Source organism: Encephalitozoon romaleae, chromosome VI, assembly GCF_000280035.1.
Source record: "Encephalitozoon romaleae SJ-2008 chromosome VI, complete sequence".
In the NCBI taxonomy this organism is placed as follows: domain Eukaryota; kingdom Fungi; phylum Microsporidia; family Unikaryonidae; genus Encephalitozoon; species Encephalitozoon romaleae.
Window position 1 is genome coordinate 172601 of NC_024901.1, and position 22199 is coordinate 194799.

Genomic DNA, 22199 nt, shown 5'->3' on the forward strand with positions numbered 1-22199 from the left:
AGGTTTTTAAGGGAAATCTTCACGGGGATTTAGAAAGCCTTTTAATTATAAGAACTTGCCCTGTTTGGGTTGAATCCATATCTGATTTTTCTTGCTTGAGAAGAGCGAACTCTAACTATCTTGGCATGACATGCACAAGACACACAAAATTGCGACTTGTAGCCCATACGAGGGACCTCGAACACTTCATAGATGGTTTTTTCTTTTAGATCGTCAAATGATGCCTGTTCAATAAGAGACTGAATCCTAAACCTTTTGATTGCCTTATCCTTGGGAGTTACACGACCACATTTGTCACACTGAATGGGCTTCACGCTCCCTCTGTTCTTCTTTGACCTTCCATGGTTTCTCCTCTTAACAGTCTACAAAATTAGAGCACTTCTTCCATCACTTACCATTCTTAAGGGCAAAAATTTTCGAAGCAATGAACTCGACACTCATGGGCTTGGATTATTGTGAGTACTTGCTCTCCTGGATGTAGGCTTCAGATCGAAGAAGTAGGAGCTCAGGTGAGCTTTTAATTGTTGTTCTTAAATAAAGATACAGATATACCCCAAACAATAACAGCACCTTGTATTCAGATGAGCCTTCTAGCATACCTATCAAGAATAAAAGGGCATCTTCTATCGCAGAAGCTCCCTGGGACATACAGGTCGGAGTCCAATAGAAACTTTATGGCCATCCTTTTTATCCTAGGCCTCATAAACTTTACACTTGGCATAATGGCAACACTTGTATATAGTAGCCTAATGGAAGTAACTATTCCATACACAAATGATATGAGCACAGATGTTTATCTTCCTAAAGGAAGGACCTATCTTTTTCTGGAAATGAAGGATTTCTATCAGACCAACCTGAGGTATAGTAAAAGCATCAGCTATGACCAGCTTAGAGGAGAGAGGCCAAAGAGTCTCAACTCAGCCAAGCCACTATCCTACGATGATGGTAAGATCATATATCCAGCAGGAATGCTCCCAAATAGCTTTCCTCATGACTCATACAGGATTGATGGGGTCGATATTGAGACTGAAGGAATTTCATGGGAGTCAGAAAGAAATGCAATAAAGCCATCATCTTACACAAGAGATGAAGTTGTTTCTCCTCCACTATGGCCAGATTATGATGAAATTCCTAATCTGAGCCTGGACGAGAGATTCATAAACTGGATTTACATAGCGCCATTTCCCAGTTTTAGAAAGCTTTGGGGAGTGGTGGATGTAGAGACAGAGGGAATGTATACATTAAACATTACTTCCATGTTTCCATATGGAAAGAAATACGTATCATTTGCACAGTCGTCGATAATAGGCCCGAAGAATTACTTTCTATCCATTGGGTTGATGCTTGTTGGGCTGGCGATGATCTTGCTTTCTCTTCATAATCACTGCTTGTAATAATAAAACTTGCGGATCAAGGTATTCTGGCAGTAAATAAATTAGATCGATTTAATAGTTGAGCATATGTACCCGTGTAATCCCCACCAGGCTAAATGCCTTTCATGATGTTCTTGTAGGATACCATTGAATCTCCAACAACATAAAGCCTTGACCTTCCCTTCATTGCTATGTTGTAGTATTCGCACAAGGCTCGGTACTCCGAGTAGGTGATTCCATTTCTTACATAAACTATTATGTAGTTCATTGGGTTCTCAGACTCTCTTACAGTAGAGAAATATTTTCCATCAAGCCTGTTTGTCCACCAATGGCGGAGAACCCTTTTCACTGCAGGCTGATATCCTAGCTTAATGTCAACATCATCATCAAAACGATAGCCATAATATCGCCATATAGGCATGCCAAGTGGATATCTCTTTGTAAATGACTCAACTTCATCTATAAGATCTGGATACCTTTTGACCTCATCATTAGGATTCTTTTTGTTTCTAAGAGAATATATTATGAGCAGCTTACTCCGCTCTATGATCGAAACATCTTTTCTTACAAGATACTCATCAATTTCTTCCCTTCCAACCTTGTTGTTTTTCAAAATATTCATTTCCATCTCACTTAGATCCTTGAGTCTAAGACATGCCTTCATTACGTGGCCATGCTGGGAGAGATGTGCTTCTAATTGTCTAGAAAGCCTGGTATTTTCCTCTAGATCATCGAAAATGAATTCATGAAGCCTCTTCTTTTTAAATTCCGCTTTTTTGATCAGTCCCTTGATGTCTTCTGAAACCTCATATATATCCTTAAACTTTGAGGCATTAAAGAATGAATCGTCTAGTACTGAGTAGCTTTTTTTCCCAATCCTAACAACGCCGTTCTCATAATCTGCATGTTCATGAAGTAAAGACTGGTACCTCCATTCATATAGTAATGGTGTATAAAGATCAAAGGATCTGTCCAGCATTATCAACGTCCCTCCCTGCTCAAGATTAAGTCCTGTGAGCCTAGTGTTCAACACGTCTGAGTCTTCTAGTAAGTACTTGTCTCCTGTTTGGACTCTAATTGTTGGGATACCCCCAAGATTCATAATAAGAGAGAAGATGCCATCTAAAGCTCTTTTTCTCATAGAGGGAGATGTAAAGTCGCTCGTCTTTGCCCTGTGGAATGTATATAGAAAGTCATCTTGTTTAAAGAAGTCCATATATATTTCGTGGACTTCTGAAATGACACAGTATACGTCACTCGTGGCAAGGATTTCCAGCATCAAAGAATCTATTTGATTAGTGAACAAGACTATGTATCTTTCATAGAAAGGGCTTGCTACTTCCTCTATCAGCCACCTTATGTTCTCTGGACGTATTACAACCACACAGGTGATGCCTTGTATCTTCTCTCTCCTCCTATTCATTATATTATCAAACAAGAAATAGTCATTTTCAAGGAATTTTGAGTGAGGAATGACATTACTAAGAATTATCTTTGTATCCTCGTCACACAGAAGAGCCTTAATTCCTTCTCCCATTCCCAATATTTCATCTACCTTTTTACTAAGTAAATCGTCATGCATGGTGTTTCTCATATGTTTGTTGAGCCATTCTATTTCTCTGTTTCAGAATCATTTCCAAAAAGAGGCATGGCATTTGAAAACTTAGATGTAATAGTTTTACATCGTTTATTTTTTAAATAGGAGGCCTACTTCAAGAAGAGTATGGCTTTTAGCCTTCTCCCCTCTCTCTGTATTGAACAAGGAGTTGTATCCGCGCCCAAATAGCCATGAAAACACAGACATCCTTTCAATACCTTTAAGCCAATGCATTGTAGAAACCTTTTCTAGAGAAAGTGTCTCTGTAGTTTTTATGAACCATTGGCCACTGTTTTTTAGTTTAAATGCATAATAAGGCTTAGTACTCGTATTAAAATCTTCACTAAGGTAATACGATGCATTGGTTTCAGAGCCTTTAACAATAGCTGCGTTATGGAGAAACCGGTATATCGGATATCCTAGATCATAGAAATCATGTAGGGACACTACTGTTTCGAGACACTTAGTATCACCTTTGAAACATCCTATCAACCCCATCACATCATTCCTCATATTAACAAGGTTCTCAACATTCTTACGCGGAGTCTTTATCACAACATTGTCTTTGTATGCAAATCTTTTTCTTTCTCTTTCATTCATAAATTTGATATAGACCCCATGTTTCTTCATTATCTTTTGAATATTCTTTCCTCCGTACCCAATGATTCTTTTATGATGCTTCTCATCGATATAGAAAGTCAACTCCTCTGGGAACTCATCTTCAATCATTCCTAAGGCACTCTTAAATGCTTCAGAAGATCCACTTATGGTCATGTGAATCCGGGTACTTTCCGGCTTCTTGTGAATTGTAATTCCACAGCACACATCCCTCATAATCCTTGTGATCTTCCCATTTTTCTTTCCACAAAGAAACTCGACAGTTTCTGTCTCAATATCCATCTCACCCTCGACATATCCTCCATTCTCCTCCACTATTTTCAATAAGGTCCGCTTTTCACCAATAACCATGAATCCACAGCTTACGCTCTTGATCCGGAGTATAAAAGCACCATCATAGTTAGGGTACTTCATGTTTTCTACCACAACTTTCATTATACTATTGTAAAGTAGATTTATCTTGTTCTTTGCTCTTCTAACCTCATACAGATCAAATCCTTTTAAAATCACCTCTGTGTAGTCTTCACATATCTCCCTTGTGGCTATGTACGACTGAGTGTCTGCCAAAATATCTTCAACTTCATCCCCCTTGTATGAAAACAAATGTATAGTCTTTTGTGTGTCAAGTACCAGCCTTTCAACTATTTTTTCAGGCTCCTGGAGGCCAAGAACCACCGTATTGTGGGATATAAGGCATTTGTCAGAATTTATTCTTGAGTGATAGAATATCCTTCCTCCATTCCTAACAACTTCCTTTGTAGGTATATTCATGCTTTTAATTTCGGTGGCTCTCCCAAACGCTTCCTCAATCATCAAAAGTACTTTCATTCTTGCATCAAGGCATGATTTTCTTTTTCCGCAGATAAAAGCCTCAACCTTGCCATCTATCTTGATGCAAATGGAAGTATCTGTGGCGTCCATTATTTCCTTGATTTTTTCCATTATTTCAGCCTTCACAGGATACAGGCAAAGAGGTATCTCTACTCTGTAGCAGTACCTGAAGCATTTGCTAACTAAACCCATTATTTGATGGATGCTGCAGGGACGGCTCACATTCAGAGACACCTGAACTTTGTTCCCTACATCTTTAGATATGGAAGCCCGGCCTATTCCGACAAGAATCTTCTGCAGATCTAAGCATATTCCGTTGTACATAAACGAAACCATTTCTTTTGGTGTGTGCCCTCCCAACGGTATTATGAAAGATAAGAAAATTCCACTAGGCTCCGGAGTAGTAAAACATTCGAGCCCCTTTCTGCGGTGCTCCATGGTTTCTAAGGAGCTGCAGTCTTTTATACATAAGTATATGAAACATACATCATATCAGCCTTCCAAAACATGTATGCAATACTTTATGGGCGCTTATTGGACTTCAGAATAAACAGGGCAAGGGTCCTTTTAGTAATCATGTTCTTCAACTGCAGCAAATAATGTAACTGCAGATAGAAATACCTATCAATGACGCAGCTAGAGGAACTGCAAGGGGAAGGTTAAAGGGTCTTTCTATAGAAGGATGTTTCAACTTAAGAACTACAAGGCCCATGCATGACAGGGAATAAAACAAAGATATCCCGAAAGCTATCTTACTTACCATCCAATTTATGCTCTCTAGTTTGGCAAACACAAAAACAATGAAGGAAAAAGCAGCGAGAGATATTACCTCCAGCTTCTTGCTGAATTTTGCTGGAACAAGAGACTCGATAATTCCTGTTCCGACAATGAGCGAGCATACAAGAGACCCGAAGGTAGGAATAAGTGTAACCATCACTGACAACATTCTGGGAGTAATAGGGATTCCTACCGCTCTGAAGTATTCATCAATAAAAAAGACATTTCCAACGATATCATCGTATGGCACCACACACATCATAGACAGGCTAATGAGTATGTAAATGAAGGTCACAACCCATATGGATCCAACTATAGCCTTTGGAAAGCTTTTTCCCGGATTATGTATTCTGTTTGCAATATAGTTTCCACAGTTCCATCCATCAAATGAAAACTGAGTAAAACATAGGCCCTTAACTATTGAGGTTGCATCTATTTCCACAGTACTATTCCTTTTGTCCAGTATTGCAGGATTTGGAGCATTCCTAGCCACTATGAACGATATGGAAGAAATGACTAAAAGAGAGGCGACAGTAACAACCTTGAGAAAAAACAGTATTCTCATTGTCCATGTGACTAACTTTCCTCCAAAAGACAAGAATATAGTGCATAAACCCAACAGCATGGCGATACAGTAATCTCTTCCAATATCCTCCTCGAAGCATTCATGTATCTTAATAGACATGATTGCACAAGACAGGGGGAGTATTAGTAGTATAGAAACCACAGAATAAATAGTTCCTAAGTGCTTTGTATATGCCCTACTAAGATAATTCAAGTCTCCTCCTGCATATGGGTAGGTTGACCCAAGCTCTGCATAGCATAATCCAAATACCGTTGCAATTATTGCTGAAGCAACTATCAGAAAGATGGAGGAGGCGCATGTTCCTGTTTGTGAGAGGACATAGTGTGCTAGACTGAAAACCCCTATACCGACCATGTTGCATATGGACAGAAACAATAGGTCTAGCATCTCGATTTTTTTTTCCATTTTAGGGTATCTGCCAAAGACTTTAATTTGAAGGATGGAATTGCTGATCCAAAGGCAAAGGTGGGAAAATAGGATACCCCATGGATGTCGAGATAGCTGGGAACAACTTAAAGAACGATGGGATTCCAATAGCTAGGAGAATGAGATCCCTGTTTTATCTACGGAACATACTGGCTCCTGAGTCTGTAAATGCCATTGTAGGAGCATTTGGGTCTAAGTCCATTCTTTTGAAGCATGAGGCAGCATATGTTCTTGGACAGATGTGCATGGAGGAGTCTGTTCATGTGCTTCTGAGTATTCTATCTGATGAGAATGAAGATGAGATTGTTAGGCATGAGGCTGGGGAAGCTTTAGGGAACTTTAAGCCCACCAAGGAAATAGTTGAGGGATTGAAGAAGTATGCCAATCATCCTCTGAAGCCTATTTCTGAAACCTGCTATTTGGCATTGATGAAGCTGAGGAATGGAGTGAACGATGTATCGAAATTTGGGTCGAGAGATCCGGCACCTCCAATGGAAGGAGATTTTGAAGAGGCAAGAAGGATTTTACTAGATAGCAGCGAATGTCTATATAGAAGATACCAAGCAATGTTTTATCTGAGAGATTTGGAAACATCCGATGCCATACATGCTCTTGGGAAAGCCATGGAGGACGAATCCTCGCTATTCAAGCATGAAATATCGTTTGTGTTTGGACAGATGAGGTCTATAGAGTCTATTCCATACCTTATTAAGGGAATGGAGGATGTAAAGGAGCACGGGATGGTTAGACATGAATGTGCAGAGGCATTGGGTGCTATTGGTAATGATAAGTCCCTGGAAGCATTGGTTAAATATCTTTATGACCCTTGCGACATCCTAAGAGAGAGTGTGGAAGTGGCTGGGGGCATTCACAATTATATGACTGGATGCGAGATAGAATACTGCAATGTGAAGTGAGATAATGCAAAGATATACAGAAACCCGACGATGCATCTGACATGGGGTTCTCCCAATTAAAATGATTTAGTAAATGCTTTTGTGAAGATTCATATCATACATGGTTTATTTTCCAGATAGAGTAGAAATGTAACCCTTTAGCAAAGGGACAAGAAAACACCAATTAGCTAATACAGTCATCACATGAAATATTTCGTGATATCCAAAGACTTGAGGATATGGGTTTGGTCTTTCCATCCCATATATAAGCCCTCCAATTATGTATATAGCACCGCCTAATATAAAAAGAGAAAGGTCACTTATCGGAATACTATTCATGATGATACGGAAGAACGGAACGATAGACACGCCATGAAGTATGTAGACCATAAGATCAAAGTGCATATGCAGCTTTTTCATAAGTATAATCTTAAGAATCCCTGCTAGTGATATTGTCCAGGTCATCATTAGAATATATTTTGTATACATTCCTGTTGGAACTAGGTTAAGAATCACGGATGTTTGTGTGCCCGATATAAGAAGGAATATGGAGATGTGATCTAACCTCTGAAAAAGAGACTTTGTCTTTTCGTCCTTCCATGATGTGACATGATATGTACTGCTTACTCCAAATAATACCAATTGAGACATAAGATATATCATTATTCCAAAGTTTCCCTTTCTATGAATGCAGCAAATGGCATACATAAAAGTCTTTGCGATAGTAAGGTAGAAAGCAACCTGGTGGATTCTTCCGCGAAGTATAGGTTTCTGCTCTGACATTTTGTTGGGTATGAACAAACCTAATTTATATGTGTCATTTAAATCAAAACATGCCTACTGTTTGGAGAACAATAGAAGAAGAAGCGACTATATAGCATGGATGAATGTAGGCTTTTGTAGGAAATAAAAAGAAGATAGCAGGCCCCGGGCATGAAGAAACCTCAAGACAGCAAGAAGGATGAGAGTAGAAGGGACAAGAATGTGAAGTCTCCTTTACTGAAAGAAAAGCTTACACCAGAAGAAGTGTGGAAAAATGCAGCTATTCTCTTGGGGACTAAAAAAAAGGAAACTGTCCCGAAATCAACTCAAGGCATAAAAAGCTTTGACTTTGGTGATGTTTGTATAGAAATTGAGAAAGTCAACAGGGAAAGGATTTCGTTACATGGTAGCGGGCATGAAGATGGAGTAAGAAGATTTTATGAGATTGAGACTTCGAACTCCCTTGTGCACATTCCAAACTTTAGAGATTTAGAGAAGAATTATACACCAAGGACACCTGTGGAAACCCCTAGCTTCTTTCCAAAAGTAGCATTGTATGTGTTTGAAAGCCAGGACATATTCAAGAAGCTAGACATAGACACGCTTTTCTTCATCTTTTATTCCCAACTTGGAACTATTCAACAATACTATGCCGCGGTACAACTAAAGACGTATTCGTGGAGATTTCACACAAAATACTTCACATGGTTTCAAAGGCTAGACGAGCCCAAACTGATAACAGCAGATTATGAAAGAGGGGACTTCTTGTTTTTTGATTACGATGTTACATGGTCTTTCATGAAGAAAAGTGACTTTACGTTTGAGTACAAGTACCTTGAATGCTCCGAATGGTAAATCCTTTTGTATGTCTGCATGTTGTAACTACCTTGGTAGAGATAATAAAGGGATTGCTCTATTTTTTGTGATGTTTCAGGATTTTTTTTCTGTATATTCTCCCAATTTCTTCTCTTTGCCTAATACTTTCTGTTTCCTTCCTGAACCACAAAGAGGCTAGGGACTTCTGTGCCGGAATCTTCATCTTAAGAGCAGCATTCATCGATCTATATGCATAGCGGAATATCTCAAGAATCAGTTGCGAATTTCTACAAACAGCTGCCACATCACACTCAGGATCTGTCGGGTCTTCAATGGATAATGTTTTTGTATTATTCTTCACATACCCTACCTTATTCACAGAAATCCTTGCAATCTTGTATGGGAAGCTACATCCATAGTACTGAAAAAAGTCCATGAAAAGGACACCGATATTCTTAAGAGGGGAAACTTGGCCCTCCTGAACAAGCGGATGCAGCTGAAAGAAGCTTAGAAGAAGAAGGAACTGGGAGTAACTATTGAGCCCTCCAGTTGCTGCATCCGACTGATTTCTTATGGTAAGAAAATGCTTTAACAAAATTGCAAATACTCTCATATAAGGATACTCCTTCAACGTATACCTCACAAATTTTGCTGCCTCAACTCCGTTTGGTTGATTCACAGAAATGTCTATTCTAAATCCAAATATCCTATCTCTAAACTTAAGAATAGGAATTTTGCATTTCTTAATGTGGAACAAAGTTTCTTTCTTGATAAAGCTTACACCCATCATAAGGCTTCTTATCTTTGATAAGTATTTGTTAGAATATTCTTTGTCGGTATTGGTACCAAGTTGAATGTTTATATCGATATCACTTGATGGAATAATTAGGCCCGTGGTATGACTTCCAAAGGGCATAACATCGGCATTTGGAAATTCACGGACTATCACCTTCTTAATTCTTTCAAATATGTATGTTCTCGAGTTGATTTCTATTTGTGTAGGTGCTAACTCCTGGTACAGCTGTAATAGCTCAAGATCAAGCTTCTCTAGGTTACCGAGGGAGACCGAAGACTTACTTGTATCAAGTAGTGACCCTAATGAAGACGGGGCATGGTCTTTCGAACCTATTCTTGCCTTACTGTCTCTTGTTGGTTTGATAGACATTTATACAACCCAGTTTATACGAGGATAAAAATTAGATGAATATATTACGAAGATGAGTTTAATAAATCCAGGCTTCATCAAAGAAAGAAACAGGCTGGACATCATCCCCAATCCAGAGCTTGATTTCTCTCTCTGCATTTTCGACAGTGTCCGACCCATGAATAATATTTTTTCCTACTGTAATTCCATAATCTCCTCGAATGGTTCCAATGGAAGCAGCCTGAGGATCTGTTTCCCCGATTAACTTTCTACCCGTTGATACTGCATTTTTTCCAACCCACACCATTGCCAAAACCATTCCAGACATCATACTCTCTACTATTTCATTAAAGAAAGGCTTACTGGACAAATGAGAATAGTGTTGTTCCAAAACATCTCTCTTCGGAATTACACATTTAGAAGCCGCTAGATATAGCCCCTTCTCTTCAAATCTTTGGATTATTCTGGAAATTAGCCTTCGCTTTATTCCATCAGGCTTGATCATTATAAATGTTCTTTCCATTCAAGGGATGTATTTTTTTAGCCTGAAAACCTTTTTGATGGAAGTGCTAGGTCATGGAAATTATTTTATTAGTTTATTACTTTTCTATAGAAAACATGCGATAAAACTTGCGATGTAAGTCTTGATATCTTCATCCTTTTTAAATATCTAATTAAACAAAGTCGTTGAGGTCGCTGTTTGTCAGAAGTTCTCTGAACTTGTCTATGAAATCATCATCAAGGTTCAGTTTTTGATGTCTGTTTGCCTCTTTTGAATTGGAATCCGAACCTTTCCTACTGCTCCTCGCCTGAGTTGACGGATTGGAAATTGGCGTCACGCCAGTGGCTGTTTTTGTAGGCTTTGTATCTATATTTAAAGATTTGTGACTGTTCTCAAATTGTAAGGCACCCCTGGAGAGATCATCTCGGCCATTTCTCTTCAAATAGTCTACATGAGGATTCTCTTTATCCAGGCTTCCGTCAAGGTATCGAGCTCTGTCCTTAGAGCCTACTTTGATATTAGGGGTTCCAAAGCTACTACTATCGTGACCAGTACTTTTAAGAGAATAAGGCAGGGCTTGAGGGTTTTTATAGAGCTCCTCCTTCCTTTCATCCTCGCTATCAGTGGAATCAAGAATAACAGCATCTTGATTTTCAACTACCTTATCTTTTCCCAAACCCAAGAATTTCCCCTTCTTCACTATCTCCTCAGAACTTTCCAGCTTGAATATTTGTTCGGGAGCACGCGAGCATGGCATAAAGACGAATGAGTCTTTATAATATGTTACACAAGCATCATTTCCCCCAATTAATGTAAAGTGCCCTTGATTATCCACCTCGGAGACTACAACATTCTTTATAATATACCCAAACTCGCGTTCATCCATTTTCGAATCACTTTCAACCACATAAAATCTCCGGGGCGAATCTGTTTTCTTTGGAAACCTTATACTTCGTAAGGTGCTACTCGTCTCCACTTCTAATCGTAGTGGAGGAGCGTTATATCCAGAGACTTTATCGCTACCGTCAAGAGCCTCCGTTTCATCAAATCCATCTTTAAGCACCTTATTATTTCTTTCAGCTGTATCTACTTCAGAAGGCTTGTCTTTTTTTGCTTGATGGGCCTCTTTGCCATCCAAGGTCTCTTGCCTTCCTCTGTATTCTTCATGATCTCTTGGCCTGCTCTTTGACACTCGCTCGATTCTTTTCTGAGGTGAAAGCCTTTCATTTCGAAAGGGAGGTTTTTCCAAACCAGGCTTCCTTTTGTTACTTAGAAGGCTATCTTTTTCTTTTTCGCCGTCGCTTTGGTTGTCGCGGTGGCCTGCATGAGATAGATAACCAAACGGATCTATCTTTCTCTTGCGTGGGCGAAAAGTTGGATTGGAAGAAAACCCTATCCCCTTCTCACTCATGGCATTATAGACAATCAGCTTGATTTCTAATTCCCCATGTACCATTGCCAGTGTGTAATATATCCCGTCTTTGAAGAAGTATAAAACTCGGTTGTGAACCACGACACGCTGGTCAGATAGACTTGGTAGCATTGGTAATTCAAGCTTCAAGACTCCTTTGCTGTTGGTAACATACTGACCATCCTTATGTTTAAGTCTTAACAACCTATTACAGATAATAACAGGAATAAACAAGAGCTTTAGCAGCATTGCTCCAATATGTTGTTTACCTTGCTCTGTTTTAATTCTAGCCGTTTCATATTCAAAAACTAAAAGATAAACAAAATAGGAATGTAGAGATTGTATCTCAAATAAATAGATTTATCTCAGAATCATGGTCTAATACTCAGTCCAGACGAAGTATACCCATCGATCATATCTTTACACCAGTAGTGCTGACTTGGATAGCCTTAAGCTGTGTAGGCCTGTATGTCGTGACATATCCCGTGGACCAATCATTTCCAGTTGCATAGACATAATAGTTTCCATTAGTATTAAACCTACCGCATGTTATGGGCTGACTTTCTGTTTGAGTAAATATTTTCATTCTTGCTTGAGCATCAAAAAACACTATAGTGCCATCTCCACCTGCAGTAACCAATATATTATGATTGGTTGGGAGAAACGATACAGAATTGACAGCATAGACCTTGTTGTCGACTCTATGGCATCTGAATATCATTTTCTTCACAGGAGAGTTGATATTAAATATTTCTGCTTTTCCTTCTATTCCTCCAAGGGCAAAGGTCTCATTGTCCTGAGCACAAGCTATTGATCTAATCATCCAGTTTAGTTTCGAAGCATGTGTTTTCTTCTGGTTTATGTCGTTAAGGTTGTATGTCACCACCTCATTTCCGGAAAGAGATATGGCAAGTAGCTCCTTCTCAAGATCCATAGCGTAAACTTTTCCGGGGAGATCTAAGGAAAACACAAGCTTTGAAGACCTGGTATCCCAAAACTTAACAGTCTTGTCCCATGAGCCGGTAGCAAGCATGTTAGAAAAGCATCTTACAGACTTTACTCCTGCATTATGTGCCTGGAAGGATGATACCTGGCTGGTTTGCAGATCCACTACCTGGAGGCTTCCATCTGCAGCACCTGCAAAAGCTAATGAAGGAGTCTCTTTACTAAAGCAACACGTAAGGAGGGGTTTGTTTAGATTCACTACACTGGTGTTTGAGCTATATAGGTTTTCCAAGTCGTATGTCCGGATAGTACCATCCCAACTGGATGCAGCCATCAGGCTATGCATCTGGCTAAATGCTATCTCCGAAACCGTATCTGATGGAGGATTCGGGATATCAGAAATCTTGGCGCTATACTGAGCCATTCCGTGGGGTTAAAAATTGGAATAAAGAAATCTCGTTGGAAGTCCTGAATCTTCCGATTAATAGCACCTGGCACTAGAATAAATTCTTAAAGACATATTCTTGAAGAACTGGTTTATTCATGTTGAATAAAAAGAGCTTAAATTGCCTCCCTTTCATCAAGAAGGCGAAGGTATTTACTGTATTCATCAGGATATTTCTCGGCTGTACAGACATTGGTCCATAAACATCCATTGTCCATATTCCTAATCCTCTCAATATTGTCCAAAATAACCTGCTTGTAATCCAGCTCTTTCCTTTCCTTTAGATCTTCCAGAGTTTCTCTACCAATAAACCTGTTTCCATATATAAAGACCCTACTGCCGATGTTCTTCAGAGACTCCTCCAGATGTATTTGGCTTCCAGTAGTGGTAAACAAGTGATAGTATAAGGCTGAAGCATCAGCACATCTCCCATTCGATAAAAGGAATGATATGGCCTGATCTATTCCAAGAGAGGATCTAAAGCAATGTTGTACTATTTCTACAGACATCAGTGCTATTAAAGTTGGCGGAAGAATGCATCCAATTATCAGGTCGTATCTTCCACTTATAAATTTAACGATGTCCTTGGATGCTCTTTGCTTGTCCTTGTTTCTTTCCCACATTTCATAAAGGCATCGGAGGGCGTCCCATCCACTGATTATGCCATGGATACACCTCTGAGATATGAGATAAGCAAGACTATGCTTACAAATGTATTCAAGAGAAGAACCTTTACAAAAGCCGGTTTTTTTCCACAAGAGCACTATCTCAGCTGCCTTATCGTTCTTTTCCAACAGCATCACCACCTCTTCAAATAGCCCAATACACTTGTAAAATGAATCCATGAACTCTTCTCCCTGCTCCATAAGCTTTTTTCCTTTGAGAAGAAAATATCTAGGAACTTCAATAAAGTCAATATCTCTAAAACAAACCTCGGCCATATCCACCAAGAACTCCTCATTAATGAGTTCTGGGTTAATGATCTCTGTGATCTTGCCATATATCTTTTCTACACATATGTCCATATTCACAAACTTTTTGTAGGCTCTATGCCCAAATTTCATAGCCTCATTCAGAATCTTTAGTTTTCTGATCCCTCTCTTGTCATTTTGCACTTCGTTAAGGGTGTTGCAGATCAATTTGCAGCATTCAACCTTGAAGCCGGAATACACTAAAAATCCTAGAAAGTACCCGGCTTTACCTATCTTTCCTTCCCCCTTTTCCCATGGATGTTCTCCATCAAAAAGCTTGAAGCTTCTACATGTGTATGGAGTGAAGTTGCCATTGAGGACATTGTTCAATAGTCGGTACTCACTATCCAGGAGCTTCAAATCAAAGTCTTTATCGTTCGGCAGGAAATATAGGAAAGATGAACCAACACCAATAAAGCAGTTTCTATATAACTCAAAAGACTGTATAAGGTCATTTGTATTAAATAGGTATCCGTCTGCATAGAGAATATATCCGTCATTACTGATTCCACTCATGTAAAGCATATCGTATGATATTTCAAAACGTTTCCATATGGCATTAATCCTCACATTCATATTTATCCTTGCAATTAACTCAATGCCATATGAAACGTCATACAAAGATATCTCGTTTCCCTTTTGAATCGCTAATCCCTTGTCTGCAACAAACGCTTTCTGGGTGCAAGGATATTTTTCCAGAATTGGAATACCGTCGACGGAATAGATGCTTGTGTATGAATCTGTTTGATAGACAATCATATCAGTGTTCAATGACTTTCCGCAGGAGTAAGAGACTATGCTCCTGAAGTATGGGGAAATATGCAGGTTCCTAAACCCATTCCTTGTAAGCAAATAAAATGAATTGTTACTAAATACCACCACAATCTCTCCCCAAGCATTGATCTCCGGATGGGAAAAGCTGTGAGAAATCTCAGTAAAAGAGCTCAATCCCTTTGTGAAATGGTAGAATTTTGCTTTTGTTATAGCAAACACATGCAGACCATCATCTCTCACAACAATTGCGGCATCTATTGTAGGTAAGGCTTTAGAAATCAAGGTTTCTTCCTGCTGAGCTAGCAGTGGAATGGAAACCAACTCGATGTATTCCTCATTCCACAGTAGCATTTTTAGTTCATTCTTCATTACAACAACTTCACTTCTTTTTGGCTCAAACCTTACAAAAGAGCTCAAGTTGTTTCTTATTGACAAGGGAACAAGGAACATTTGTGGGGATAAAGCATTTGACAGGGGATATATTTGAAGGTTCTGAGAATTATAATTCACCTTTAATATTCGATGAGGGAAGACTTTCCGATATTCCGGATTTCCTAAAAACATATCTGTAATAGATCGCAAAGAAGTCCATATACAGCAGTGTTTGAACGATTCCACATGCGATAGGGATGTTTCCAATATTTTTCACATCATAGATCCTTTTGACAATAAAGTATATCGTATATGAAGCTCTGTAGAGCCCAAGTAAGAGAATATACTTTGAAGTCATTGTTTCAGACTCCCCTGCTTCTTGCAGTTGAACAAGCTGTGGAAGAATAGCAACACTCTCAAGGAATAAAGATGATATATACAGAACATTGGAAGTATATCTATAAACACCACCTCCACCTCTAGCAAAGAATAGTGAGAATGCAAAGCATGGAACTATCAGAACTAGAACATTAAACTTGTCCCATTTCTTGTCGTATGTAGAGAAGTATTTGAATCTCATCATAAAGAGAATGAGAATCTGGAATCCAATAAATAAGATCTTCATTATGAAGTTGTATACTCCAAGGGACCCTTTGATGTAAAAATCAAACAGATCAACATATCTAAATATAAAGACCATTGCATACAAGAACTGGGTCTTAAGGGACAGCCCGCTGCAGGATCTTGTTCTTGCTATTTTTGTTATTAACACGACTTTTGAAGCTACGTGAAGGAAGTCTCCGCAGAATCTGAATGTATCTGCGATTATGGTTGAAAGGAACATCTTTGGGGTTATGAAAAGTTTTGAAGATAGGCCTTTCAATAAAGGAGGTGAATCGGTAAATATACAGAATTATATATAAATGATACACAAGAAGGATTCATAAAGATACAAATACCGGGAGTAATGGGACTACATACGACCCGGCGAGAGGTTGCGTGGTGTAATGGTTATCACTTCAGACTCTGAATCTGACAATCTGAGTTCGAATCTCGGCGCGACCAATCGTTTTTGTTTGCAAGTTTAATCATAGGCCTTTAGGTATCTTCAAATAAAACTGCTTAATGTTTTTTTTCACAAAACAGAACTCTATTCCAAATACAAACTTCTCGTGTCAGAGTGGAAACAAAATAGAATTGAAAACTTGTTTTAACTATAAAATAAAAAGGAAAACCTGTTTTTGAAATAATGTTTAACCATCCGGAGTGGATATCATATCATCCAAACAGCATCTGGAACGAAACGAATGAAAAATGGGATGAAGGTGATATGGGATGGAGAACAGTAGGTGTAACACCGAATAGATTTATTGATATTCCAGGCGACATAGAGACAAAGGAGAAGGGGATTTTACCAATAAGCTTTTTAGATATGTTTCCAAGAAGGTGGTATTCTGTTGTTGAATTTCCTAGTGGGAGGCTTGAGATAGGTTACTATTCAAATATAATTGACCTGGATATATATGTAATACTAGAGGCTGATCGAGGAGAGGATTGTGGAAAAATAATTGGAAACATGAGTGAACATGAATTTGAGAGCTCCGTCTTGAGTTTGAGAGACATGAAAGCAGAGTTTGAGCCAAAAAAGATACTCAGAAAGGCATCGGCTGATGATCTTAGTAAGCTAAAGCAAAGAAAAAAAATAGAAATCGAATCTTTAAGGCAATGCAAAGAGTTGGTAAGTGCTCGAAATTTAAATATGGAAATATTAAGCTGTGAGTACCAATGGGACATGAAGAAGATAACGTTTTACTTCAAAAGCGATAAGAGAATAGACTTCAGAGATCTGCTAAAGGAATTGTTCAAAATATTCAAAGTAAGAATTTGGATGTGTGCAGAAAGAAGAACCAATAACGATCTAATTAAAAAGATATTAGGATAAATACACTCTGATAGGAAGATCAACCTTTTTGGAAAGTTTTGGCATAAGGTTTGTCTCATCTTCTTACAAATATTTGTCAAAACATTGTTTGTTTCAGCTAAAAATGAAGAAATTCAGCTCACCCTTGGAATTGAAGGAGAAGATGGAGACGGAAGATACCATGGAGGACCCCGATGGCGATAGGTCTCGTGAAGTCATTGATGCCTTGAATAGAGTTATGATATCAGTAAAAAGCATGTGCAAAGAGAATGGAAATTGCATGGTATGCGATAACATCATTAGTGCCTCGACCGATGACGACGTTATTCGGATATATTCCTATCTTCTCAGTTGCATGTCTAGACATGTAGCTAGTATTCTCCCACTTGATTTTAAGGATCTTTTTGTTGTAGAAAGCTTTATCCTCGATAATATCTGCGAGAAGAAGATGCTTGATTTCAATAAGATTTTCGAGGAACAGAAGGGATGTCAAGAAGCAATGAGGAGAGAAATGCTGGAATTCACTGAAGGGTGCTTGCCAAGTAGTCCTATGAATATAGATTGTGAGCAGGAGTTGGAGTCTCTTTCATATATGGCCTATGACATGAGTATGATCTCCGGGATTGGAGCTTACACTCTGAAAGAAATAGAACTTCTACTTGTGATTTTATTCAGGAGATCAGAATCTTCAAGGTTCTTCAAGGTCTTCAACCGAACTGGAAAAAGCAAAGGAATGCTGAGGTTAGGACTTCTTATGAGCCTTAAGGATGGAGATGATATAGCAGTGGACAAATTGCTTCGAAGTTATGATGAAGAAAATCTTTTAGTTGAAAGCTATTTTCTAGATGATAGTGAAGGGCTTCTTAGGAGATCCATCGATGTTGATTGGATAATGTCTGTGGAAGATAATGCAGAATGGGTTTCTTTCAGAAGAAAAGAGATGGAATGGGAAGAATGCGTCCGTTTCTGGGCTGCAAACAGGGAAGGATGCGATGAAGCACTTAATAAGTCGATGATGGACTTATGCATCAAGCATGGAAAATATGAAGAAGGATGGGTTGTCTACTCCCGAGGATGTAAGAAGACACCTTATGTTATCCACAAAGCATGCCTTCTTACACTGAAGGGGCTGAAGGAGTCTAATGATTGCAAATGGATTTCAAGACTGTTTGAGGTGGTAGAAGCCTCTGCGCCAGAAGAAGACGATGCAAAATACTTGGTTGCAAATGACATCATTGAGAACTTATCATCTCTTTCTGAGAATATACGAAATCTTGTTTTAAAGGAGTTCATAACTAGAATAGATCTTCTTGACAAAAACGAAGAAATCGTGAATTTAGTGATAAGAGGACTTCTCTCTCTTTGCAAGAATTGTGGGAATGATCAAGAGTCACATGTGTCGTTTGGGGATTATGCTGATCTTTTATACACCAAATGGAAAAAGCATAAGCTTTGTGGAAAATATGCACCGGAAAGTCGGGATCAAATTGACTCAGAAATATATTCAAATGTACTAAGTGTCTTTGACACCTTGCATGATAAAGAAAAGGTTCTCGGAGTGTGCAAAGATGTTGTCAATAGTAATGCAAAGATAACCAAAGAACTTTGCTCTAGGATCCAGTCGCTCCACACAGTGAATCTCAAATCCTTTAAGACAGAACCCACTTCCCTGGAACAATATTCCATATTAGAGCGTTTAGTATCATTTGTTTTGCAAAAGCATTAAAGGTCTTGGGCTTTACCTATACAGACGGTCCTTATGGGACTGCCAAGGTTTTTTTGCTTACTGCTTAACACCCGACGCTAGTTTGGGTTGTACATAACTATGAATTTAATATGCACTAACCATATTTAATTATATTTAAACAAAAAAAACATTAACCATCAATTTAGGGCATTATTATCATGACTTTTTTCTCAAAGTGCAAAAATTACATACTTGAAAAATGGAGACACATAGAAGATGCATTTTTCATAGGGTGCATAGCTCTTCAGTATAATTGTGATACAGGAGATTATTTTACGCCAGCTTGTATAGCAAGTGTGGCTGGAATTTATTTGTTCATAAAGACAATCTATGAATTGTTCGATGGGTTCAAAGGGGATGATGACAAGTCATTTACCGTTTTTGACTTTCTCAAAACACTCCTTGTTGTAGTTCATATATTCGTGTATTTTCTTTCGTTTGTTACAATCTGCGAGGTTACTAGAGAGAGAGGAAAAGGAGGATGGTCCTACGGGGTAGATGCCAGGTCATTAATAGCTACTCAAACGTTATACATGTTTTTGGTATCTCAATCGATTATGGCAAATATCAGCACAAATTCTGTTATCGAAGTTTTTCGTGGTGTTCTAGGATTTTATGAAATAGTGACCCTTTCGAGCATCAAAAACGACAAAGACTACGGAAAACTCTTGGATTTAACATATCCTATGATCTTTTCATTTCTTCCTTTCGTCTTGGGAGAAGCTTCATCGTTAATAAGCAAATGGCTCTTTCAAAACAAGCTATCAGAATATACTCCAAGGGTTGCCAAAGCAATCACAGTTATTGCTGCTGTTATGTGCACAGTTGTAGGTATATATGGGGTGTTTGTAATGTTAAACGTTATGGGAAATATTACTCCTGTTGAAGTAAAGGTGGAATCTGAACAGAGCACACACGGAATCAAAAAAGCCTTTAATAGAGTACTCAGAAATGCGGTGGGTGAAACAATAGGTATGCTCGGATCGATGTTCGTGACTAAAAGGGTTGTTACAAAATAAATCTATCAATAATAAAATATTGCAAGATAGGGAATTACAATACCCATGGCCATCTGATATAGATCCATGTTCTACTTCATGTACCAAATAATTCAGTTTTTGAGGAAGCCTATAGGTATAGAGAATAGAGTGATCTGGTAATAAATGCATCCAAAAAAATTATTGATGTACTGAAAGTATTTGCAGGAGGGTCCTAGTAAAGTTAGAATCCCAGATCAATAATTTCAAGATCGCTTGGTTTTAATAGAATTAAAATATATAATGGAATAAGGATGGTGCTGAACTTACTTTTTGTTACAAGAAAGGCTTTTCAAGGTATATACCTTTATGAACTATATTGATATTAAGTGTAGCAATGCTATATTCATAAATGTACCGAATAAAAGGTTTTATAAACTTTACACCTATTCTCATAATATTTTATTATTGTGAAGAAACAAGTTTTCTAATGTTGCTTGCTACTGTTAAAGGATATGATCCCAGAGGTTTGGATTAACCAAAGATAACACGCCTCCAACAAGATATAAGCTTCCAGTCACTAAAAGCTCTGTATTCTGATGGTATAAATTCATCTTTTGAGAACTAAACCAATCAATAGCATTGGAGATACACTTGAAACTCATAATCGATGTGGTCGGTGCTATTTCTCTCCATAATTCCTTAAGAAAGCTAATACGGTTCCCAGATATCAGAGATATGCACAGCCCCAGGTGATAACATTACTACATCAAAATCCAGTTTGGAAAGAATCTTCACATGGTCTCTACAGTCACGAGGGCCTTTACAGTAATATAAAAGCGCCCGGAAACATTTATGCTTATCTACTTTTTTCAGTTTAGATCTGCTTTTGAACCAATTAGCACACAAGAAAATGCTTTCAGCTGTGTGGGCACCATCCAGGTATAGATGGACACCATTATGAAAAATCATCTGAAATCTTCCTGGCCAATATGTTTTACAAAGAGATTCCAAACCTTTATCAGATACTAAGAATGGCAAGGGCCCTTTTTTTGTTTCAGAGCATAATGTGAGAAGAGGAGGATATTTAGTAATATCAGGAATTTGTTTTCTACGATTAGTAAGATAAAAATGCGATAACTGAAGAGCTAGACTTGCATTACAACCCTGTACCTCCCCATCTAATCCTAAGCAGATTTTTTTCTCTCCTCCGGTATATGATGATATTGGAGGGCATATAGATAATACACAGCCAATCTGTTTCGCATAAGACTTTAAAACATTCTGTGCAGATATGGGATTATCATGTGTTGTGAATGCTTGCACGCCAGGCTTAAATATTCCAGCTTTTGCTATTTCTTCAATGGTATTTCCAAGCACTTCTATATGATCAAAACCCAAGGAGGTGATTCCAACAACAACAGGGTTCCTTATGATGTTTGTACAGTCATAAAGACCACCAAGCCCAACTTCGATTATAGCACCATTTACCTTCTCATGTACAAACACATAAAAGGCCAAAATTGTCATGAATTCAAAAAAGAATGGCATTCCATTTGCAGACTCAGCTTCTTGGATCTTGTAATATACTTCATTTAAGTATTGAGCAAACTTTGAATGAGGTATCAATCTTCCACCCACTCGTATGCGCTCACGCGGATCAATAAGATGAGGGGACGTATATAATCCGGTGCGAATTCCATAGTTTCTCAGTATAGAATCCACCATAGCACAGGTACTTCCTTTTCCTTTGGTTCCAGCAACATGTACAACATTAAGATCTCCGATGTGGCGGTTGGTTATTCCTAGTAACCCAAGAAGTTTCCTAAGACGATCCATTCTTCTTCTCGCATATTCCTTGCCTCCCCCCTTCCCCTCCTTGATTTGCGCTTTAAGTGAACAAATGCTAGATTGAAGCCCCTTTAATTTTTCTATCGTATCCTCATAGTCCTTGCTTTGGTTCACATCCATCAAATCTAGATCTTTTTGTTGGGTTCAGAGTATATCAAATATTTAGGAATATTTTAAGACTAAATTACTATTTAATTACAAAGTTTTTGCTTTAAATAGTTATCGAGAATAAATAAGCACTTAGTTCCTATCAATGCATAAATCGGTATGATAAAGACAAATATTAAAAGAAAAGCAGCTATTTTCCGTGGCATAGTAGGATTAAGGCGCTTTGAAGATGGAAAGTATCTTTCTTTCAATGATATTATTAGGGTAAGAGTAAAAGAAATGGCTCCAAAGTAGAAATAGTGCTTAAAATTTTCATCCAGAAATATTATACTTACTATAAGGCATAGAG

General features: G+C 38.3%; 18 protein-coding genes and 1 non-coding gene across 19 annotated transcripts; 7 read left to right on the forward strand and 12 right to left on the reverse strand.

The window, feature by feature from the left end:
* Nucleotides 1-41: 41 nt before the first annotated feature.
* Nucleotides 42-398, reverse strand: EROM_061430 (40S ribosomal protein S26; the record flags this gene model as incomplete). Its single annotated transcript, XM_009266456.1, has 2 exons — nucleotides 42-362; nucleotides 396-398. The coding sequence occupies 2 exons, from the start codon at nucleotides 396-398 to the stop codon at nucleotides 42-44; spliced, it is 324 nt and encodes a 107-aa protein (XP_009264731.1).
* A 183-nt stretch (nucleotides 399-581) lies between these two features.
* Nucleotides 582-1394, forward strand: EROM_061440 (Cdc50-like protein; the record flags this gene model as incomplete). Its single annotated transcript, XM_009266457.1, has 1 exon — nucleotides 582-1394. One exon carries the CDS (start codon nucleotides 582-584, stop codon nucleotides 1392-1394), a length of 813 nt encoding a protein of 270 aa, XP_009264732.1.
* A 91-nt stretch (nucleotides 1395-1485) lies between these two features.
* Nucleotides 1486-2955, reverse strand: EROM_061450 (putative vacuolar protein sorting-associated Sec1-like protein; the record flags this gene model as incomplete). The annotated part of the gene is made up of 1 exon (XM_009266458.1): nucleotides 1486-2955. The coding sequence occupies one exon, from the start codon at nucleotides 2953-2955 to the stop codon at nucleotides 1486-1488; it is 1470 nt and encodes a 489-aa protein (XP_009264733.1).
* A 105-nt stretch (nucleotides 2956-3060) lies between these two features.
* Nucleotides 3061-4857, reverse strand: EROM_061460 (hypothetical protein; the record flags this gene model as incomplete). Its single annotated transcript, XM_009266459.1, has 1 exon — nucleotides 3061-4857. One exon carries the CDS (start codon nucleotides 4855-4857, stop codon nucleotides 3061-3063), a length of 1797 nt encoding a protein of 598 aa, XP_009264734.1.
* Nucleotides 4858-5002: 145 nt separating this feature from the next.
* EROM_061470 (methionine permease) lies at nucleotides 5003-6187 on the reverse strand (the record flags this gene model as incomplete). Its single annotated transcript, XM_009266460.1, has 1 exon — nucleotides 5003-6187. The coding sequence occupies one exon, from the start codon at nucleotides 6185-6187 to the stop codon at nucleotides 5003-5005; it is 1185 nt and encodes a 394-aa protein (XP_009264735.1).
* Nucleotides 6188-6267: 80 nt separating this feature from the next.
* Nucleotides 6268-7125, forward strand: EROM_061480 (hypothetical protein; the record flags this gene model as incomplete). Its single annotated transcript, XM_009266461.1, has 1 exon — nucleotides 6268-7125. The coding sequence occupies one exon, from the start codon at nucleotides 6268-6270 to the stop codon at nucleotides 7123-7125; it is 858 nt and encodes a 285-aa protein (XP_009264736.1).
* A 105-nt stretch (nucleotides 7126-7230) lies between these two features.
* Nucleotides 7231-7887, reverse strand: EROM_061490 (hemolysin-III-like protein; the record flags this gene model as incomplete). The annotated part of the gene is made up of 1 exon (XM_009266462.1): nucleotides 7231-7887. The coding sequence occupies one exon, from the start codon at nucleotides 7885-7887 to the stop codon at nucleotides 7231-7233; it is 657 nt and encodes a 218-aa protein (XP_009264737.1).
* Nucleotides 7888-8037: 150 nt separating this feature from the next.
* EROM_061500 (transcriptional regulation complex subunit NOT5) lies at nucleotides 8038-8721 on the forward strand (the record flags this gene model as incomplete). Its single annotated transcript, XM_009266463.1, has 1 exon — nucleotides 8038-8721. One exon carries the CDS (start codon nucleotides 8038-8040, stop codon nucleotides 8719-8721), a length of 684 nt encoding a protein of 227 aa, XP_009264738.1.
* A 58-nt stretch (nucleotides 8722-8779) lies between these two features.
* EROM_061510 (DNA polymerase sigma) lies at nucleotides 8780-9847 on the reverse strand (the record flags this gene model as incomplete). The annotated part of the gene is made up of 1 exon (XM_009266464.1): nucleotides 8780-9847. One exon carries the CDS (start codon nucleotides 9845-9847, stop codon nucleotides 8780-8782), a length of 1068 nt encoding a protein of 355 aa, XP_009264739.1.
* Nucleotides 9848-9905: 58 nt separating this feature from the next.
* Nucleotides 9906-10349, reverse strand: EROM_061520 (nucleoside diphosphatase kinase A; the record flags this gene model as incomplete). Its single annotated transcript, XM_009266465.1, has 1 exon — nucleotides 9906-10349. The coding sequence occupies one exon, from the start codon at nucleotides 10347-10349 to the stop codon at nucleotides 9906-9908; it is 444 nt and encodes a 147-aa protein (XP_009264740.1).
* A 151-nt stretch (nucleotides 10350-10500) lies between these two features.
* On the reverse strand, nucleotides 10501-11988 carry EROM_061530 (hypothetical protein; the record flags this gene model as incomplete). Its single annotated transcript, XM_009266466.1, has 1 exon — nucleotides 10501-11988. The coding sequence occupies one exon, from the start codon at nucleotides 11986-11988 to the stop codon at nucleotides 10501-10503; it is 1488 nt and encodes a 495-aa protein (XP_009264741.1).
* Nucleotides 11989-12151: 163 nt separating this feature from the next.
* Nucleotides 12152-13108, reverse strand: EROM_061540 (WD40 domain-containing protein; the record flags this gene model as incomplete). Its single annotated transcript, XM_009266467.1, has 1 exon — nucleotides 12152-13108. One exon carries the CDS (start codon nucleotides 13106-13108, stop codon nucleotides 12152-12154), a length of 957 nt encoding a protein of 318 aa, XP_009264742.1.
* Nucleotides 13109-13245: 137 nt separating this feature from the next.
* On the reverse strand, nucleotides 13246-15324 carry EROM_061550 (hypothetical protein; the record flags this gene model as incomplete). The annotated part of the gene is made up of 1 exon (XM_009266468.1): nucleotides 13246-15324. One exon carries the CDS (start codon nucleotides 15322-15324, stop codon nucleotides 13246-13248), a length of 2079 nt encoding a protein of 692 aa, XP_009264743.1.
* A 49-nt stretch (nucleotides 15325-15373) lies between these two features.
* On the reverse strand, nucleotides 15374-16090 carry EROM_061560 (ER lumen protein retaining KDEL receptor 2; the record flags this gene model as incomplete). Its single annotated transcript, XM_009266469.1, has 1 exon — nucleotides 15374-16090. The coding sequence occupies one exon, from the start codon at nucleotides 16088-16090 to the stop codon at nucleotides 15374-15376; it is 717 nt and encodes a 238-aa protein (XP_009264744.1).
* Nucleotides 16091-16252: 162 nt separating this feature from the next.
* On the forward strand, nucleotides 16253-16324 carry EROM_061570. Its single transcript has one exon. It is a non-coding gene; the product is annotated as a tRNA-Gln (tRNA).
* Nucleotides 16325-16495: 171 nt separating this feature from the next.
* Nucleotides 16496-17188, forward strand: EROM_061580 (putative signal peptidase-like protein; the record flags this gene model as incomplete). The annotated part of the gene is made up of 1 exon (XM_009266470.1): nucleotides 16496-17188. One exon carries the CDS (start codon nucleotides 16496-16498, stop codon nucleotides 17186-17188), a length of 693 nt encoding a protein of 230 aa, XP_009264745.1.
* A 142-nt stretch (nucleotides 17189-17330) lies between these two features.
* Nucleotides 17331-18893, forward strand: EROM_061590 (hypothetical protein; the record flags this gene model as incomplete). The annotated part of the gene is made up of 1 exon (XM_009266471.1): nucleotides 17331-18893. The coding sequence occupies one exon, from the start codon at nucleotides 17331-17333 to the stop codon at nucleotides 18891-18893; it is 1563 nt and encodes a 520-aa protein (XP_009264746.1).
* A 179-nt stretch (nucleotides 18894-19072) lies between these two features.
* On the forward strand, nucleotides 19073-19933 carry EROM_061600 (hypothetical protein; the record flags this gene model as incomplete). Its single annotated transcript, XM_009266472.1, has 1 exon — nucleotides 19073-19933. One exon carries the CDS (start codon nucleotides 19073-19075, stop codon nucleotides 19931-19933), a length of 861 nt encoding a protein of 286 aa, XP_009264747.1.
* A 669-nt stretch (nucleotides 19934-20602) lies between these two features.
* On the reverse strand, nucleotides 20603-21862 carry EROM_061610 (folylpolyglutamate synthase; the record flags this gene model as incomplete). The annotated part of the gene is made up of 1 exon (XM_009266473.1): nucleotides 20603-21862. One exon carries the CDS (start codon nucleotides 21860-21862, stop codon nucleotides 20603-20605), a length of 1260 nt encoding a protein of 419 aa, XP_009264748.1.
* Nucleotides 21863-22199: the final 337 nt, after the last annotated feature.